The sequence below is a fragment of the Notolabrus celidotus genome, chromosome 4 (genome assembly GCF_009762535.1).
Source record: "Notolabrus celidotus isolate fNotCel1 chromosome 4, fNotCel1.pri, whole genome shotgun sequence".
In the NCBI taxonomy this organism is placed as follows: domain Eukaryota; kingdom Metazoa; phylum Chordata; class Actinopteri; order Labriformes; family Labridae; genus Notolabrus; species Notolabrus celidotus.
The window spans coordinates 38,314,788-38,335,406 of record NC_048275.1 but is presented as its reverse complement, the minus strand read 5'-3'; the positions used below and the strand labels follow the sequence as shown (position 1 = coordinate 38,335,406).

The 20,619-nt window shown below is 42.8% G+C and overlaps 1 protein-coding gene across 1 annotated transcript in view; it reads right to left on the bottom strand.

The window, feature by feature from the left end:
• Positions 1–20,619, bottom strand: part of col13a1 (collagen, type XIII, alpha 1) — a 117,603-nt gene that overhangs the window by 1,969 nt on the left and 95,015 nt on the right. The window contains exons 28-32 of the mRNA XM_034682359.1: positions 18,877–18,912; positions 16,301–16,354; positions 16,152–16,205; positions 14,851–14,886; positions 5,932–6,018 (exon numbers count right to left, since the gene is read on the bottom strand). Coding sequence (XP_034538250.1) covers positions 5,932–6,018; positions 14,851–14,886; positions 16,152–16,205; positions 16,301–16,354; positions 18,877–18,912 — 267 coding nt within the window. The remainder of the gene's footprint in view (positions 1–5,931; positions 6,019–14,850; positions 14,887–16,151; positions 16,206–16,300; positions 16,355–18,876; positions 18,913–20,619) is intronic.

Here is a 20,619-nt window from a genome sequence, read left to right as displayed (position 1 = left end):
GAGCAGAGACACAGAGCAGAGATGCAGAGCAGAGACACAGAGCAGAGACGCAGAGCAGAAGACACACAGAAACAGAGCAGAGACACAGAGCAAAAGACAAAGAGCAGAAACACAGAGCAGAGACACCTAGCAGAGACGCAGAGCAGAAGACAGAGAAGAAGACAGAGCAGACAAAAAGACACAGAGCAGAGACAGAGAGCAGAGACACCTAGCATAGACGCAGAGCAGAAGACACAGAGTAGAAGACAGAGCAGACAAAAAGACACAGAGTAGAAGACAGAGCAGAGACACAAAGCAAAGACACAGATAAACAGAGCTGAGACACAAAGCAGAGACAGAGCAGGGACAGAGACACAGAGCAGAGACGCAGACAAAAGACACAGAGTAGAGTACAGAAGAGAGACAGAGATACAGAGCAGAAGACAAAGAGTAGAAGACAGAGCAGAGACAGAGAGACAGAGCAGAGATACAAAGCAGAGACAGAGGAGAGACACAGAGACAAAGAGAAAAGACAGAGACACAGAGACAAAGAGAAAAGACAGAGACACAGAGCAGGACACAGAGACAAAGAGAAAAGACAGAGCAGAGACACAAAGAAGAGACACAGAGACACAAAGAAAAGACACGGAGAGACACAAAGAAGAGACACAGACATACAGACATGGAGACAGAGAGCAGAGACAGAGAGCAGATACACAGAGACACAAAGAAGAGACACAGACATACAGACATGGAGACACAGAGCAGAGACACAGAGACACAGAGCAGAGACACAGAGACACAGAGCAGATACACAGAGAAGAGACAGAGCAGGACGCAGCAGAGACACAGACTGTTTACATATATCTCTATAGATGTTATAGAGAAGAGGTCAGAGTTTGACTACAAAGGTTTCTGGAAGTAAAAGTTGAGGGTCAAATGATGTAGATTTAATTCATTATAATAAACATGTTTTGTAACGCTCAGCCTTTAACTTAATATTTCTGATTTCACACAGAACAGAAGTTATGGATTGTGATTCTGCAGAAGAACTCAGTTTTCTTCATCAAAAGTTGAAACTTAAAGAAGTTTGAGCCCGATGTTCATCATGACAACAGGATCAAACAGTATTCTTCACTGTTGCTTTCATTGCCAAAGTTTCCACTGTTGATTCTCAAATTATCCAGAGGGGGGAAGACCCTTTTAGCCTGTAGAGGATTATGAAGGACACTGAAAAGAAGCTTAGTTACATTTACTTCCAGAACCAATAGATTCCCAAACTCTGCTATATGACATATTTCAGCAGCAACAACGACAAACATCATTCTCTCCAGTGAGACTCTGCAGACACAGATTATTAGCCTCTATGTTCAGAGATGAAGCTTTGAACACTGTAGCATTTGTCAAGATGCTTCATGACACATCAGTGCTGCTCTGTGGAACATGGGAGGACAACACTGACTCTTCTCTAGTTGATCCAAAGACAGACTGTTGGTGGAAGAAGAGCCTGTGACCACTGACACACTTCTATCTTTGCGCTGGCAGTTCAAATATTCTGTATAACACCAATGAAGTTTGTTTTCAGAGCTCATGGTTCAACTTTTGGATCATCGCTGTGCACCTCAGTGTCACAGTCCGTCGACCAATCAGGATTAAGAAGGTGCAGGACTCCTGATATCAATAACAATGCCATTCAGAAACTACACTGGTGGGAGAAACTAACCACACTGTTTTTTCTGAAGTACAGTTTCAAGGTGGTGGAGCTACTGCTAACACTACAACATGATTTATATCAGTAATATCTGTAGGAACTCCAAAGCCAAATATCAAGCACACAGAGCACCCTCGCTGCTGAGGGAAGCCGAAGCCAAGCGGGACAACTGTCTGAGCAACAGGAAATCTTGATTTATATTTCTGCGTTGAATACACAGCAACAGAAAATTCAAACAAGCTCTGTGATTGGTCCACTGGTTAGCGTCTTAGTCCTGCATTTACAAAGCATCTCTGTCTACACTGATTCAGAGGCTGCTCATTCCATCTCCTGCAAAGTCTCCTCTCTTCTCTTCTTTGTAATATTTGCAGTATGATCAGCGGCTGCTCCACATCTATCAGCTCCAACTCCAACATTATATGATCAGATTCAGTCATAGGCCACTATTGCATTGTCACCGGGGAATTTCACCAGATCAGTGTCTGGTTTGTCCCTGATCTGCTGTGGTCTCTCGTCCGTCAACACCCACAGGTTGTGTTTTCAGAACGCAGCACGGAGTAGGACCTCCGGACAGCTGGAGTCATGTGACCAAGGTTTTCCTGCAGTAATCACTGAATCAAGGATTCTCCTCCTCCTCCTCTCCTCATCCATGTTGTCTTTCTGGTCCTCTGAAAACCTCTGACCTGTTGACTCCAGGCCTGGCTCCGCTCATCATGACTTTGGTTTGTTGTTGTAGTTAAGTGAAATACGATCTGGTGATAACACAGAGTGTTTTATTCTGAAAATTAACCGGATGTTTTCATTTTGTTTTGGTGAAACCTGACTTCCTGTCCCGCTCCATCTGCTCTGTTGAGATTGATGCGTCGTGCTCCGGCATCCGGCACAAATAGAAGTCTTGTGTATCTGATCCAGAGGGCTCCAACCTGCCGGATCAGAGACGCAGCCAGAACACAACGGAGCGGATCCAGTGGAAGTTAACACATTGACTAGAATAGCTCAGATCTGGAGCTAAGATGGACCGGACATGGATCTGGTTGAATTTTGCTGTTCCAGTGTACAGTCAACTCAGAAGTTTAAATCAGGCTCAAGTCGTGGTAAGAAGCGCTCTGAAAACAAAGGTCGTTGGTGCTGCCTGTGCAGAAGTCAGCTGTTTCCTGCTGAAACAATGACGTTCTAAAATTCAGATTTATACTGTTACTAGGATGCAACCCCGACATTAGAGTGATACATAATCAGTCTCTTTCAACATCAGATTTATTAAACATGATTAATCTGGAGTTGGTGAGGAATGCTCTCAGTCCAGATATGACGACAGTTACTCCTGACTTCATCTCACTTCCTGTCATAGATTTGGAAATAAACTGGAAAATTCACTCAGAATCAGACAACACTCAGCCCAGGACTAGTGTGCAGATGACGTGCCCACTTGTTCATGAACAAACATTTGTTTGCCTCTAGTTGTCCTTTTAGTGATGCAGTGCTGCTTTGAACATCACAACCCACAGCAGAGCCAGGACATGGTATCCAGAATCTGCATTGGACAGCACCTTCTGGTATGGGTCCATATTTGATTGTTAAAGCAGGCAGAGGACAGTGGAAGCTAAAGAAAGTAAAAGTAACATGCTGTAATGATGCTGTGCATGCTTTTACCAGTAATAGATCTAATCTAATGAAAGTATCTGGCTCCTTTAACCTTCATCCCATGTGGTGTTCTGATACCTCACAGGTGTTAAAAATGGTGATGGTAAGCAAACAAGCAAGACTAAAGAGAGACTCTTGATGTCAGGTTATTTATTTGATGTAATGACTTATATCAGTCTCAGTTATAGACCACATGAGACATTAACAAAGAAAGTTAAAGAAGTAGTGAAAGGTAGAGTCAGGGCTCTTTAAGACTGCTTCCTGTTCCTTCAGAGGAAGGTTGTTTGGTAAAGTTCTGTTCAACTCTGTAAGAAGATTTAAACTCAACATGCATGTTTTTGTAATTTCTTTTGTGAGTCAGTCTGGTTAAGGATAGCTAAAGGCATGCTGGGAAAATTAAGGGAAAGAAAGAGCACCATACCACAGGGCAAGGGGCATCCAGACCATCCAGGCCTGGCAAGCCTGGTTCACCTTTCTCCCCTTTAAAGCCTCGGAAACCCTGTTTGTGAAATCAACCTTTTAAAAACCACTTCTGCAGCTCGTGTAGCCGCCGGGAGCTTTTCCTCCACTGCTCGGTAGCAGAAGGATCTCCACCTCTGTCCACTGTGTTTCTGGGTGCAGGTTTCCTATACATGCAGGTCACCTGGAGCTGACAGGAACCAGTCTCTCTGAGATGAGTCTCAAGGGTATACAAAGCCATCTGTACTTGAACATAAAGCAGAGGTTTTCTGTGGGAATTTGTTCAGTTTGGATTCTGCTTCAGACCTGAACACTCAGACTTCAGAACTGAAAACAGTGGGCTTTTACGCGAGGCCCTAGCTAGCAGGGTTAATATTGCATTATGTGGGAGTATGCACACCAGACTAGTATTTGGTGGTTTACCTTTTTAACAAGACACCACTTAAAGAAGAAGAACACCACGCGCCTGCACATAAAGGTTCTTCTAAAGAGCTGTGAATTCAACAAACAGTAATACACTGATGAACCGCTGGCCACAGTGAAATCTAGACTAGAATTTAAAATCCTTCTTCTGACCTACAAAGCTCTTAATGATCAGACACCTTCATATCTTAAAGAGCTCATAGTGCCCTATTACCCCTCTAGAACTCTACGCTCCAAACATGCAGGCCTGCTGGTCTCACCTAAAGTCTCTAAAAGTAGTATGGGAGGTAGAACCTTCAGTTATCAGGCCCCTCTCCTTTGGAATCATCTACCAGTCAGGGTCCTGGAGGCAGACACCCTCTTTACTTTTAAGAGTAGGCTTCAAACTTTCCTTCTTGATAAAGCTTATAGTTGGAGCTGGATCAGGCTTGGACCAGCTCTTAGTTATGCTGCTATAGGCTTATCCCCTCATCATTTACTTTAACTCTTCCTGTCCCATTAAAGTTACTAACCATAGACCTTTCTGGAGTCCCTGAGCTCCCTTGTCTCCTGTTTCCTCTGAGCTGCCGTAGGCGTCCTCCTGCTGTGGACGTTCCGGACTCCAGATGATAAGACTGAGTCTTACCCTGTCTTGGTATTGGGTCTTTGTTCATAATTTAACATAGAGTGGTCTAGACCTGCTCTGTATGTAGAAGTGTCTTGAGATATCGTCTGTTGTGATTTGGCGCTAAACAAATAAAGATTGATGGATTGATTGAGTAACAGTGCTGCAGATCTACACTTTGCTGAAGATGTGTAATGAACCCAGTAGAGTCAGCAGCACAGACACAGACACAGCTCAGTGGTCCGACATTATTGTTACTGTCCTCTGATTCGTGCATGGCTGTTTGACTGGGAAGCTAATAATCTTGTGCGAATGGGGCTGTGGGCGTATCGCCAGTTTTCATGGGGACAGACGGTGGTGTTTTCAAATGCTTCTTTGGAACCCAGTCTCAAAATGTTGTGCTTTCAGCCACCCACAGGGCAGTGTCTGTGGAAATGAACAGCAAAGACGCAACAACAGTTTTCTGTTCTCTGTTGAAAACTTTTCTTCAGCCTCTTAAACATCTCAAAGTCTCACAGTGGAAGCCGCTGAATGTAAGGGTGTTCGTTCAGTTCAAATACAACACATCACCCGTCTGCTCAGTGATGTATGGGTTCAAATAATATACAGCATCTTCAGTGAATAAAATCAGAGGCAGGTCTGGTGCAGGTCTAAATTTAGAATAGGTACTGGAGTCTCAGATTTGACCCGAGCAGGACTCTAGGTGTTTCCAATCTCTCCTTAGGAATGGGTCTTGTAGCTTTGTGAAGACAGATGAAAACACTTTGGATTCTATCGAAACTCATCAGCAATGGAGTCCTGGTTCCTGTCTGCCTGATTCCTGGAAAAAAAATGCCCTCAGGAAGTTGTGGTCAGTGGTCCAGCCATGTCGAGATTCCCCTGGATTACCTATCAGAATGCTACAACCTCTTCATGGAGCATTTTACTGGTTCAAGTTTAGTGTATCATATCTGACAGGCTGCTGTTGACCCTTTGACCAAACCCTTCCTGAGGTTGGTTAGAACCACTTAATACCAGAGACAAAAGGAGGCTGGCTATCTCCAGTCAGATGTTGGATCCTTTGATAGTGCTCCTTCCTTTTGCCTCTGGGTTACACACTGTACTACTGACATACCAACGGACAGGGGGCATCTAATCCAGGTGCTCCTTGGTCTCCCTTATCCCCTTTGGCCCCCCTGTTGCCTTTCTTGCCCCTCTCTCCCTGCAAACAACAGCGTATTAAAAAGACAAACTTTAGTCCTCCTTATTAAGCCACACAGAAAGCAAATGTTTGTTTGTTCATCAGTCAGACTTTACACAAAGCAGTCAAGACAGCTTAAGAAATATCTTTTATCAGTGCCTGCATATGTGTTTGGTTTACCTTTCTCGAAAAAAGACAACATTATTCTGTAGTGAACATTTAGTGGAAAGGGAAGGTGAGTAGAGGGAGTTAAGGAGGAGAGCCAGTGCTGCTGGTGAGCAGAGTTCATCTGAAGATCTTACAGAGGGTTTCCTTCATGCTACTGAACAATCAGAGTTTAAAGGAAGAGTCAGCGAGAGGTGAGAGAAAAGGAAATATGAACAGCTGGTGGAGCATTTTAAACATTTAGCCATGATACTCTATTTGACCCATCGTTACTACCAAACCATTGAACACTGCTGTCAGAGTACAGGGATGGATGATCTTGAGGAGGGACACTCCACATTTTCACATGCTCCTAAGGTCAATGTTTGCTTTTTCATCAGAATGTTGTTTTTTCCTGATCTTGATTACAAAAAAATCCTGTTATGGTGAAAACAGAGTTTAACCTGGAAGACTTTTTTCCCTGATCATTCTGATTATTGTGCCTGAACCATAGACTGTATTAAAAGACTGATTGCATGACAGCGCCTGGTAAGTGAAGGCAGCACATTAAAGCCTGATTTATACTTTTGCGTCAAATCAATGGTGTAGCTTACGCCGGAGCTCCGTGTAGCTCCCGTACCTACACAGAGGCCTACGCACAGAGCTGACGTGGACCTCCTCCAAAATGTAACTACCCGTAGAATCGATGCGGATGCGGCAAGTCCTGTGATTGGTCCGCTTGGTGGCATTCTATTTCCCACATTTACAGCACTTCTTCTCAACGCTCATCCCCGCTCATCGGCCATGCATTTCATCTCCTCCTCTCTATTCTTCATGTAATCATGTAGATTAACAGAACACGCTCTGAATCTCTGTGGAAAAGTAAACAGAGATCGTAACGGGGCCGGAAGCAGGCGGCCGGCTATCAGAGAGACCACACTGCCCTCTAGTGATTTGATAAAGATTTATCCTTCAACTCCCAAATTCAGCAAATCTCAAGGTCAGCCTATTTTCACTTGCGCAATATTTCTAAAATTAGACACTTCCTATCTCAGAGCGACGCAGAAAAACTAGTCCATGCATTTGTTACCTCCAGGTTAGATTACTGTAACTCCCTCTTATCAGGCTGCCCCAATAAGTCTCTAAAGACTCTTCAGCTAGTTCAAAACGCCGCAGCTCGAGTATTGACTAGAACTAGGAAGAGAGAGCACATCTCTCCAGTGTTAGCTTCTCTACACTGACTCCCAATAAAATGTAGAATAGAATTTAAAATCCTTCTTTTAACCTACAAAGCCCTTAAAAATCAGACACCCTCGTATCTTAAAGAGCTCATAGTGCCCTATTACCCCTCTAGAACTCTACGCTCCCAACATGCAGGCTTGCTAGTTGTACCTAAAATCTCTAAAAGTAGTGTGGGAGGTAGAACCTTCAGTTATCAGGCCTCTCTCCTTTGGAATCATCTACCAGTCAGGGTCCGGGAGGCAGACACCCTCTCCACTTTTAAGAGTAGGCTTCAAACTTTCCTTTTTGATAAAGCTTATAGTTAGAGCTGGATCAGGCTTGGACCAGCTTTTGTCATGCTGCTATAGGCCTAGACTGCCGGGGGAACTGGCACACTGACACACTGGGATCCTAGCTCACCCTCTTCCCCCCAACCCCCTCATCACTTACTTTAACTCTGCCTGTCCCATTAAAGTTACTAACCATAGACCTTTCTGGAGTCCCTGAGCTCCATTGTCTCGTAGATTCCTCTGAGCTGCCGTAGACGTCCTCCTGCTGCGGACGATCTGGACTCCAGCTGATACGGACGTGCTGGACTCCAGCAGCAACAGCTTCTACGACTCGTCTCATCACTATCACCTCTCTCTCTTACTCTCCTCTATCTCTCTTTCCAGACCCAACTCGGTCGAGGCATGATGGCTGTCTAACATGAGTCTGGTTCTGCCTGAGGTTTCTGCCTGTTAAAAGTTTTTCCTCACCACTGTAACTAGCTAAATACTGCGATGTGCAATGCTCATGATGGATTAAGGTGGGGTCAGACTGAGTCTTACCCTGTCTTGGTGTTGGGTCTCTGTTCATAATTTGACATAAAGTGGTCTAGACCTGCTCTGTTTGTAAAAGCGTCTTGAGATAACGTTTGTTGTGATTTGGCGCTATACAAATAAAGATTGATTGATTGATTGATTGAAGTGTTGCAGAGGAGGATTGCTGCGCGACATGGACACATCGACGCACAAGTATGCAGTGCCCATGTCCGCGTCAGTCCCTGCTGCGTAGGGGAGACGCAGAAGTATAAATTAGCCTTATTAGCTCCCCCTGCTGACTGGCTGCAGTATTAGTCATAAGCCCCGCCTCCTCCATGTTAACAGACTGGTCAAAGTGTAAAATCCAAGCGAGCCGGATGCGACCCTGGTGGTGAGGCTTTCAGCAGTGTGTCTGCCCCCTGGTGGCTGACTGCAGTATAGGTCAAAAAATCTGTCTCCCCCATTCATTTGAATACACATTCATATGAATGTTTCTCACATCCGTATGCTGTGGTGATATGTAGTTAGTATTTGAGTGTTTTGTGTTCAAGGCCTCTTTTTTCTGAAAAGTTTCTTTTTCGTTAGTTATTAGAGTTTAAAAAACAGGGTTTTACTTCCTGTTTCCTTTGATTCACAGCCGCCGTGGAGTGAAACTTCAAAGGACACACAGCGTCTTGTGACGCTACGCTGTAGGGCGGAGCTTATTACAGTGGCTTCACAGGCTCTGGCTGCACAATGGCAGCGCCCAGGAGGGGGATTTTTTGGCTTTAGAACTGTACAACGGGAAGAGGCGGAGCAACGCTGTCCATTTTTATTTACAGTCTATGGTAAAATCAAACACAGGTCAAATAAATGTTTGTCAAACATGGTTTCTGTCATTACAGTTAGTTCTTATCAGGCTGATTTATGTCTCAGTGTTCATGTTTCTGACGAGTTTACTTTGAATTAATTATTTTAAGATATAAAAAGAGGGGGTGTGACATCATGATTGACAGCTGTGTTGACCAATGAGGCTCCTGCAGTGCTGTGTGCACCGGATTATCAGAGTAGAGGAGGAACGGTGAGAGGAAACGTAACAAACACTGACACAAGAGTCATTGAACGCACCATAACCGTGAGAGTCTGCTTCAAACCCACACAAGAATCTGTGACACTGTGGACTGGACCCACCTGAAGACTGGCGGTCACGTTTAGAGACATGTTGGAATATTTTATCAGTTCTGTCTCGTAAGGGTTGTATAGAGGGCTTGCCTGTTTACGTGATGATATATGGCATTTACGGCAGTGTACGATTATATGCTCATTCCCAAACTGAGAGTGCACGAGAGAAGAAGAAGCTAGGCAAGTCCACTCCTCAGATAACATGAAGACTGCAACAGTCGGATCTCCTGTATATATGCAGACGAAAAAACCCAGTGCACTAGCCGACAAGTCAGGCACTGGAACGGAGTTAGTCTACTATTAAGTGGTACAGCATTAATATAGACCAAAACTGGGTTTGTACAGGCCTGTAAACATGTTAATCTCTGCTGAAACTTAGACCGTTTCAGTTTGGGGCCCACTGAGGTTAAATTGCATTCAAGCCGACCTCAAGTGGATACTAGAGGAACTGCAATTTTTGTGCTTCCATATTCGTTCAACTAGTCACCATGATTGTGATCTGTCAATCATCTGTAGCCACATCCTAAAGCATACCCTGCTTTCCTGTTTTGTCTTACTATACATTGAACTATTAGTAACAAACTGAACACAATGCTTTAAGGAAGAATATTTAGACCCCAACTCGGTCTCAGCAGATGTGTGTCTAACATGAGTCTGATCCTGCTGGAGGTTTCTGCCTGTTAAAGGAAGTTTGTCCTTGCACTGTGTGACTCACTGATAATAAATCAGCAACCTGCTCATTGACTGGATGAATTCATAGACTGTATGTCATGGCTTCTGTTTTCTTATCTGTGTTTATAATCACTATGCTGTAACTTTAATGGAATATCCTGCAGACAGAGAGCAGAGTAATTGTTTCACAGCCTTAAAGGATGAGCATGCTGGGTGTAATCTTCTAAATGCTATTCAACTTGATGGTCCACTGACTGGAAATTCAAAAAATGTGGGTGTTCCCAGAGTTTTTGGTGAATGATGAGCTGATGTTACCTGGTATGACAGTGTAGGAATATTCGTTTATTACTTTAACTCTCCCTGTCCCATTAAAGTCACCAACCACAGACTTTTCTGGAGTCCCTGAGCTCCCTTGTCTCGTAGGTTCCTCTGGATCTCTGCCATAGACGTCCTGCTGCAGTGGACATGCCAGACTCACCACTATCGTCTCTCTCTCTCTTCATCTCCCTCTATCCCTCTCTCTAACACGGTCTCAGCAGATGTGTGTCTAACATGAGTCTGGTCCTGCTGGAGGTTTCTGCCTGTTAAAGGAAGTTTGTCCTTGCCACTGTAACTTGCTAAATGCTGCAAAGTGCTCTGCTCATGGTGGATTAAGATGAGATCAGACTGAGTCCTGTCTGTAAGATGGGACTGGATCTGATCCTGTCTTGATGTTGGGTCTTTGTTAACAATAGCACATAGAGTACGGTCTAGACCTGCTCTGTTTGGAAAGAGTCTGAGGAGAACATTTGTTGGGATTTGGTGCTTTATAAATAAAGATTGATAGAGTGATTATTTTACTGAATGATTGATTGATTGATTTAAGGAATGAGACCAATGACATATGAGGAAAGATTTACAGAGATAATAAATCAAACAGTCAAACTTTCATTTTATACCCAAAGGATGGTTAAAAGAACAAAAACTCAAGGCAGCTGTAAAACGGCTTCACTTTTAAAACCAGGGGCTTTGTCTAATTCTAATATACAGTTCATGGTTAAATCTGGCGGTGGCTGTGTTACATTGTGGGTAATGTAGGCATCGAGCTTTGAAAGGGAAGAACACTAACCACAGCAAAAAGAAAACACCTCACAGCAATGTGAATCCCTCTTTCTTTTAAATGTCGAGCACACTTTTAAAGTTTGAAGCACTTGGCTTAGACTCAGACTTAGACTGAACCCCTGCTCACCAAGATAAAGGCTGTGAGAGAACATTTTAATGTAATAGGAATACAGTTATATTGGAAGGTATGCTACCTGAATGCAGTGTTCCCACATTGCTGTCCCTGAGATGAGAGAGTTTGTTGAAGTTACTGAAACGTTTCATGATTGGAGATGACATATTGTGCTGCTGGGACATTATGAACACATTGTGTGGGCTTTAGGAAGTTTGTAAATTGTACGAAAGTCCTTTTTTAAAGACACTAATTATCCTGTTTTCATTTTCAGTCTCTGGAAGCTCACAAGTCAAACTCTTATTTCTTCTAAAATGATCAAACTTTTAGTTGCACAGGAATCTTTTTGCAGCATTCCCTTTGACAGCAATGGGAGAGCACTGCTTCACAATTTGGGGTATGAATAATGGGTTCAGGGGTTGGAAGGAGTGCATGGTGGCTTGCAAGGAAGAGGTTGTGTTACATATGAAAATAGTAGTAGGTGAATTAGGAGAATTAGAAAGGAGTTGTAGGAGGAGGAAGATTAACCCAGGACTACATTAGAATGCAGGAGGAAGAGGAGGAGCAGGAGGCCAAAGTTTGTGAGAGGGAGAGAGGGCAACCCCGGCAATAAAAAGAGCCACAGGCCACAGAGCAAGGTGGAGGGAGGTAAAAGGGGATAGGAAGACCTGCGGAAACAAAGGAACAAAGGACAGAGAGTAAAATAACACCAACACTATCCCATAGCTTAGTCTTCAGCACCTTCAACTGAGCGGCCACATTCAGGTCTGCCTATCACAGCTTTTTGGAGTCTGTGCATCTAAAAACTGCTTCTTTTGACTTGGTGCCAGTTGAAAGTGTTGAGAGAGCTTATGAAATGTGAAGACTTAAAAGATGGGAGTGGAAATATTAAAAGAGGTACATGTTAATGGGAGGGAAACATTCTCTTAGAGGAAGGGTACTGGACATTACAAACAGATGAAACAATGTCTACAAATACAGTTTAACCTGAGATCAAATACAGTTTCAACTCATTAACAGTGTTTAGGTGGGTTTTTGATATTCAAGGTCGGTTCATACATTTTCAGTTTTTAGAAATACTGAAGATGCTTATGAATACAAAGCAGGAGTCGAGACGTAAATATAACTCACTCTTATAGCTTTAAAACACTTCCCCATGTTCTCCAGCTTGTTTTTAATCTTGTCTGTCATCTGTCTGGTGCTGACCGGTAGGTCACAGGGGTTTAATCGCTACCTCTTAATACAAATGAAAACCTACATTTCAACTATATTCATACAGCAGCCATTTTTCTCTTACATCACACTCATGGTTGTTAGCTAAATGCTGATGTAATGTAGTGACAATTTATCAAGTTTACAAGTGGAATCATTGTAGAGAAATGCAACAGTTGTTATTATTTAGCATCTGTATAGATAATTTGTAAAAAAAAAATCTGGACGACAACTGACCGTGTTTTGTAGAAAATAACAACAAAGTTAGCTTCCTTTCAGATAAATACCAGCCAACGTTAGCATATAGCAAGCTAGCCACCATAACGGTTAAGAATTGAATTCCTTATAAACCTTAAATCTAAGGTTGGTAGCCACGGAAAGCTAGCATGAATTTGAATGTAGCTTTTCCTCAGGACTCCTTCCATCATATTAGCTAGAAACACCTCCCTGCTGTATTGTGAAACAGTCACTGATAGTAATTTTAGCCTTCAGCTGCTTTGTAGACAACAACTTTTACTAGCTAGTTGTCAGAATACTAATGTTAGCTGTTGTCTGGCATTAGAAAAGGGTTCAAAATATGTTGTTTATACTTGAAAATGAGTGGCAGATTGACTGTGGACTTTAATTATCAGGTTGTCTCCTCAGTGACAAATAAACTATTGTACTGGTTCAAAAGGGAATTCTAGTAAACACTATGTTAGCTAGAAAAAACTTTTATTTTATTGTGAAAATAATGCAAATCATAGCTGTTATCTAACATTAGCAAACTCTGAGAAACATAATGTAACCTGTCCTTCTATGTAGTGAAATTCCTTAACCGTTAGTCACACCCGTAGCATAAGTAGCATAATGCTAACATTTGCTGTTGCTCTTGTTAGCAGTTTTCTAACATTGGATTGGAGGTTCACCCTCCTGTTATCCTTGGGGTCAATTGGACCCCATTTAATGTTTAACATCTCTAAATGAATGACTAACATCATTTTTTTGGCTTCATATTTCATGACTTTTCCTAATTTAATGGGGACAACTGGGCAAACGTAAAATTAAAATGTTGATTCGTTCCAGTTTCCTGTAAAAACAAATGTACACATCGATGTTCCTTGGGGTCAATTTGACCCCAGGCTGTTTTAGAAGTATATAACATAAGAAATATCAGCATTTTACACACATTTGTTTTGGTTGTTTTGGATGATATTGCGGTCACTGTAACCAAGGACACTTCCGCATGTGACTGCAGGAGCTGGGATCGAACCGCCAACCTTTATATTGAGATATAATATTTCCAGCCACCATGTCTCTAAAGACACTCAGTGATGAGTCCTGTGTCATATGTTTTGATAACATAGAAACAGGGACGATGAGAGCATGACAAACTCACAGCAATTTTATGTTCTGTTTTTACAAATAAAGTCCTTCTAAATGTTTAAATTGTGTTTATGCTTGAAATATATTTTATTTAAAGGCTAGTTAGGTAGTCAACAAAGAAACATAAAGAACCTGACACATATACCTGGGTAACAATCAGTTTCTGGAGGTTTAAATTGCTGGGGTCAAATTGACCCCAAGGATAAAAGATGTTAGTAAATTTGAGGGTAACAGGAGGATTAAAAAAGTTTGCTTGAATCAAATAAATATTTTTTTTTCTATCCATCGTCTCCTCAGTCTTTGTCAGATACCATAAATGTATGCAGCACACAGCCTGCAACACAGCAGCACACATTTCATACAGTATGAAGCTTCCCACCATCAGCAGGACGCTGGAGGAAAATGGCTGTTTATGGTCAATAAGGGCAGGGACAGTGAGCCTGAACATTAAAGAACCTATAGCTGAAAGGTGATATCTTTTTTCATAGACTGAGCTGATACAAGGTTGTATTCATTTGTATTCAAACATTAAACAGGTTCGTTTTGGATAGACAACAGAGCAGGAGATAAATATCGCTGTCCTTAATGTCACTCGTCATCATTGGCATTATTTTTTTATTTTTCTTAGTTCTGAGGTTAATTAGGTGTCGAGCCTGAATATTTACTCTGGAGAGAAAGTGAATCGTTAAAGAGAAAATCAAAGCAGACAACGTGACTCATCCAGACCTTCTTTTCATGACTGATATCAAAGAGAACATCTGATTTATATTCATGGATATTCAGCTCTTTAATTTCTACCTCCTCCTTCAGAGACTCTTTGAAGTTATAACTCTGCCTAAGTGACCTCAGGTGACCTTGATAATAATGGCAGAGGTTAAAAAATGTTGTGAATCCAAATACCTGAAGACTGTTGAAGACTCAACACATTTAGTTCAGTTGATTTTTAAAGATTTTAAACTTAAGCGACCTTATCTGTGAGCAGTTTTACTACGTGTGTGTTCTGGAGCAGATCTATATCCTTCTGCTCTTTGAAACTTCAAATCAGCACATGTAATAACTTACCCGATTCCCTTTGAATCCTTGTGGTCCTACTAAACCCTGTAAGAAGGAAGTGATAATATCAGTGGATCTGCACATTTTACCACAACAGGTTTGTGTGTTCACATCATGGGCCATGTTCAAACTGACACCAACACTGTGTGTAAGTAACAGCGCCCCCTTAACCCCAACACGGTCTCAGCAGATGTGTGTCTAACATGAGTCTGGTCCTGTTGGAGGTTTCTGCCTGTTAAAGGTGACATATCACGCTTTTTTCATCAATATATATTGGTCTAAGAGGTCCCCAAAACATGTCTTTAAAGTTTATGCTCAAAAAAACACTTTGAAATCAGATTTTGGCATGCCTGAAAAACCCTCTTCTTCAGTCCTCCTCAGAACACTCTGTTTTCTCTCTGACCACGCCCCCTCAGGAAGTGGATGTGCCTCGGCTGTCCAGCACGTTGATCTAATGTTTACATGTTGGCTGAATATACACGGCTGCTCAGAGATCACGTTACTTCAACCCTCTGAATCTGATCCTGATGGAGAGGCGCCTGTAGCAGGACCTTTCTGAAGGATTGGTCACAGATTTAGTGTTTCTTGTTGTTTTATTTATCAGTATGTCGACGTGTGTCTTGGTACACAGCTACGAACATGTAGCTATGTGGCTATGCTAACTAGCGCTAGCACTTATCTATGATAAATAAAAATCATCCACTAGATCTTCAAATCTGCAGACGTGGGGAGTAAAACCGACCTCTACCAGAAAGGCAGCAGGACCTTTTATGAAGGATTGGTCACAGATTCTGTGTTTCTTGTTGTTTTATTTGTCAGTATGTTGACGTGTGTCTTGGTACACAGCTACAGCTACAGCTATGAACATGTAGCTATGTGGCTATGCTAATTAGCGCTAGCACTTTTCCATGATAAATAAAAATCATCCACTAGATCTTCAAATCTGCAGACGTGGGGAGTCAAACCGACCTTTGTGTTTATTAAGACAGCCTACAACTAGCATGCCTCCCTCCTAAGCTCCTTGTTAGCACACGTGTGGGCTATGGGCTGAACAAGCTCTGATGGTGAGAGAGTGTATTACTGTACAGTCTGAGTAAACCTGCACTGATGGACTTAAGGGGTTTTGGCTAACAAAGTATTTTCTGTTAGAGGCTGTAGTTTATCAAATCATGTGGTCTGAATACTTTAATGACACTGAACTTTGTCAGACTGTCAGAATGTATGATTCAATGGTAATACACATGTTGGTTTCTGCAGGTTCTAGGTGCTCCATGTTGTAAGGGATGTTTGAGTTGGTTATGAAGACTTACTGGGATGCCTTGAGGCCCAGTTGGTCCCGGTAGTCCTGCGTCTCCCTTTTCACTCTGTAGTGATAAGACAATATGTGAAGGGTGTGGTCTGAAAACTGAATGTAGAACCTTGAAACTAATTTAAATGACTCAAACAGCACCATACTTACTCTCTCTCCCTTTGGTCCTGCTGGCCCTGAAACACCTGCTGGTCCTATTAGACCCTTTAAAAGAGGAGAAAACAAACACCTGTCAGCTGATACAAACAGAAAGTATTACTACTGAAGATGGCATAATCAATACCTCAAATCAGTAAATCAACAAGCTTTCTGGTGGACATGAGTGCATGTGCTGAAACATAGTTCTTATTCACCTTCTTTTCATTTATCTGGATTGAAATATCAGGATTTACAGATCATTTCCCGTATTTACAACAGCATCAATGACACACCAAGCTTGTTGAAGTACCGTCCAAACCGTTAAAAAGGAGGGAAAATGAATAAAATGTCAACAGCTGCAGATCTCTGTCTGATTAGCAGTCAGGATGTCAGAGGATGACCTTGCAGCTCAGGCATATCCAGTATGTAGTGTGCAGTTTGGAGAGTTCAGATGTCTGGATGCACTGTTTGACATGTCAACATGCAGCACGGGAACCTCTGCATGCTGCTTGTGTAGAGTTCTTAGCAAAGGCCACTTTTCAGCCCGCTGCTGATACATGAGGATCAGGAGGCAGGAGACGGTTAGGCAGGACTGAGGACGGAGGATTTACACTGTTTATCAGAAATCAAACAAGACTCAAATTAAAAACAGGCAACAGTACACTTTAGAGGCTCCAGGTAACAGATGGAAATGTTAAACCCATGCTTACGTCATCATCATGAGCTGACTGATTCTACGGTGCTGAAACAGATCCACTTCTTAATCTAAACACCCAAACTGCATGTCCTAAATTTTCACCCTTTATTTCTGTTGTTGTTTTTGTTGATTCTCAGATTGTGGACATTGGTTTTTACCAGCAGAGATGCTTCACACCTCTGCAGGAACTTCTTAAAAGTCTTGACTAATGCTTTAGGAGTGATTGGAAATAAAGCATTAAAGATAGGGTCAGGAGCTGGGATAACTGGAGGGTGCTTGGAGCAGAGCTGTCACTCGATCGCATCAAAAGGAGCTGGTTGAGGTTGTTCAGGCATCTGATTGAGGTCCTCAAGGTGTTACCAACTGAGAGGAGCTCCTAGTCTAGACCCAGAGAGGGTTACTTATCCCATCTGGCTAGAAAACACCAGAATCCCCCAGGATGAGCTGGAAACTGATGTGGTAGAAAAGGATGTCTTGAGTAGCCTGCTGCCAACCCAGCCTCACCCCAGAGAATCAGAAGAAAATGGATGGATGGATGGATGGATGGATGGATGGATGGATGGATGGATGGATGGATGGATGGATGGATGGATGGATGGATGGATGGATGGATGGACGGATGGATGGACGGATGGACGGACGGACGGATGGCTGGTATATAAATGGATGGATGGTTGGATGGATGAATGCATGGATGGATGGATGGATGGATGGTTGGATGGATGAATGCATGGATGGATGGATGGATGGATGGATGGATGGATGGATGGATGGATGGATGGATGGATGGATGGGTGGCTGGATGGATGGTTTATAGATGGATGGATGGATGGATGGATGGATGGATGGATGGATGGATGGATGGATGGATGGATGAATTAATGGATGGATTGTTGGCTAAATGGTTGGTTGATGGATGGATTACCAGATGGATGGATGGGTGGGTGGATGGATGGGTGGATGGATGGATAGATAGATGGATGGATGGATGGATGGATGGATGGATGGATGGATGGGTGGTACATAGATGGATGGATGGATGGATGGGTGGATGGATGGGATTGATGGATGGATGGATGGATGGATGGATGGATGGATGGATGGATGGATGGTTGGATGGATGGATAGATGGATGGATGGATGGATGGATGGATGGTTTGATGGATAGATGGATGGATGGATGGATGGATGGATGGATGGATGGATGGATGGTTGGATGGATGGATGGATGGATGGATGGATGGATGGATGGATGGATGGTTGGATGGATAGATGGATTGATGGATGGTTGGGTGGATGGATGGATGGATGGATGGTTGGATGGATAGATGGATTGATGGATGGTTGGGTGGATGGATGGATGAATTAACGGATGGATTGGTGGTTGGTTGGATGGTTGGTTGGTTGATGTATTAATGGATAGTAATATTTATCAAAATGCTGATATCAATATTTCTGATGGAGCTACAACGAGCTGATACATCTAAAATGCCTAACTGGTTCTGCATTACTTTGAGTTGGCCTTTGAACAGTTTGGTCAAGTTCTCATTCTAAAGGTTATAGTCCCTACATAAGCCAATAGAAACCTGGAGCCATAAAGTTGATAAATTCTGTGCAGAGTTGCCATGTTTGCTGTGAAAGTGGATTCTTTACATCAGTGCATCCTCAGAGCCCAACCCTGAACCGTCCTGTCTTCACAAGGCTGCCTCAGGAAGAAGAAAGAGAGACAGGACAAGCATGGGAAGCAGAAAAGCAAGCGGACAGGACAAGCAGACATGGCAGACATCAAGCAAGCTGTAGCAGGGGGGCGGAGGAGGAGGAGGAAGAGGAAGAGGAAGAGGAAGAGGAAGAGGAAGAGAAGGGTGATGGGACAGGAACTTGCACCACTCACCACAGGACCCGGTCTGCCGTCTAACCCATGAGCCCCCTGTATAGCGTTGTACATAGTTAGAGAGCAGAGATGATGGGGGAGATGGTGGGAGGAAGGTGGGGGAGGGGTGGAGGGGGTGGGGGGAGTGAGTGAAGCTGTGACTCAGGTGACATATAAAACATATTCAGATGATGACACATGAAGGGTGATGAAGTGGCGGAGGGAGAGTTAAAGTAAGTGACAGTAAATGTGAGTGACGTCTTTCACTGGTCAGAGCTGCTGATGACATCACCTTTAGGGTCATCTGGATGGTCATAGTTATAATCGGACTGCTCTCATAGTCATTGCCATTACGCAACATTATGTATGTAGACATAAGCATGCTATGCACACTGGACCATCTGCAAGAGGGAAGTAAATGACAGCTGAGGATATTCAACTGTCCTGAATATCACACCATTGTCCTGTAACCCTGCTGCAAAATACATGCTAAAGGGATTGTGTTTTAATTTGAAACCTTCTCTCTATTCCTCTGAGTCAGGACTATCACACCTTTTCTGAAATGTTTGTCCTTAGGCGTTTTTTGACTGGAGGAACTTGACCCCAGATCTAGGAACTTTACCCCAGATCTAGGAACTTTACTCCAGATCTAGGAACTTTACCCCTGATCTAGGAACTTTACCCCAGAACTACGTGCGTTTCGATAGTTCAGGGGTAGTACTTTTCAAAGGTCCTTTCAGGGGGCAGGGCCTGCATTGCTGAACGTGTCTGATTGGTAGATTAACCGCAGTGTTTTAATTCCGCCCACTGTCCACAATAACATCACACACATCTGTGATTCACTTGATTTCTCTTTCTTTCATTAGTTTTGATTTGTTCTATCTTTTTTGTATGTGTGTGTACTTTTCAAAAGAAGAAGCTGTGATTCTCTTGATTTAGCAGCTTGTAACAGTAGTCTTCTCTCAGTCCACCGTGAATGCGTCTCTCCCGGTGTTACAGTTTTAAAAGTGACCCTGTAAACTGGAGACCTTCAGCTGAACGTGTCAGTGTTTGTGGAGTTTACACAGCTGTTGAAACACAGAGGGAGTTCCTGGGAATGCAAACTAGTTTAGTTTTTATTACGATTTCAAAATATCCTCATCAGATATTTAATGATGGTCTAAAGACGTTTATGAGGGATGCATCCGGCTGAGAGTCTCCAGTTAACAGGGTCGCTGTTTAAACCAAAACACCTGTCGATCTCTGCGATCACGGCTTTTTGAGTTCAAAAGGATTTTAAAGCCGTGTTGAAACGTCTTTGTTACTCGTGCTTATCTCCTCTCACGTGTTGATTCAGTGAATCCATCTGTGATGAAATATAGCACCATCTAAAACAGAGCCAGCTGAGTCTCTTCATGCTAACAGGCTAACTGTTGTGTTGCTCATAATGATACCTGCCTGTCCGTCTGCTTCTATGGTGTCATCTGTGATGAATGGCATTCCTCTTTGTTTTACTGCCCTCTACTGGTCTGGTGGTGTAGTGCATTTACTTTGTTTTTTTCTCCATACGTCACTGGCCTGATTTGCACAATCTACCCGGGACTGAATGTTATAGCTCTAAAGATTATCCACATATCCAATGAAAATAAAACAGACTGAATATATTTGATAAACATTCAGTATAAGTGAAATGTTAATTTCTAATGTTGTGATAGTGAATGACTTTCTTCAAAATATAATCTGCTCTTCCACTCAACATCTTAACAAGGTTATGATGACATAAAA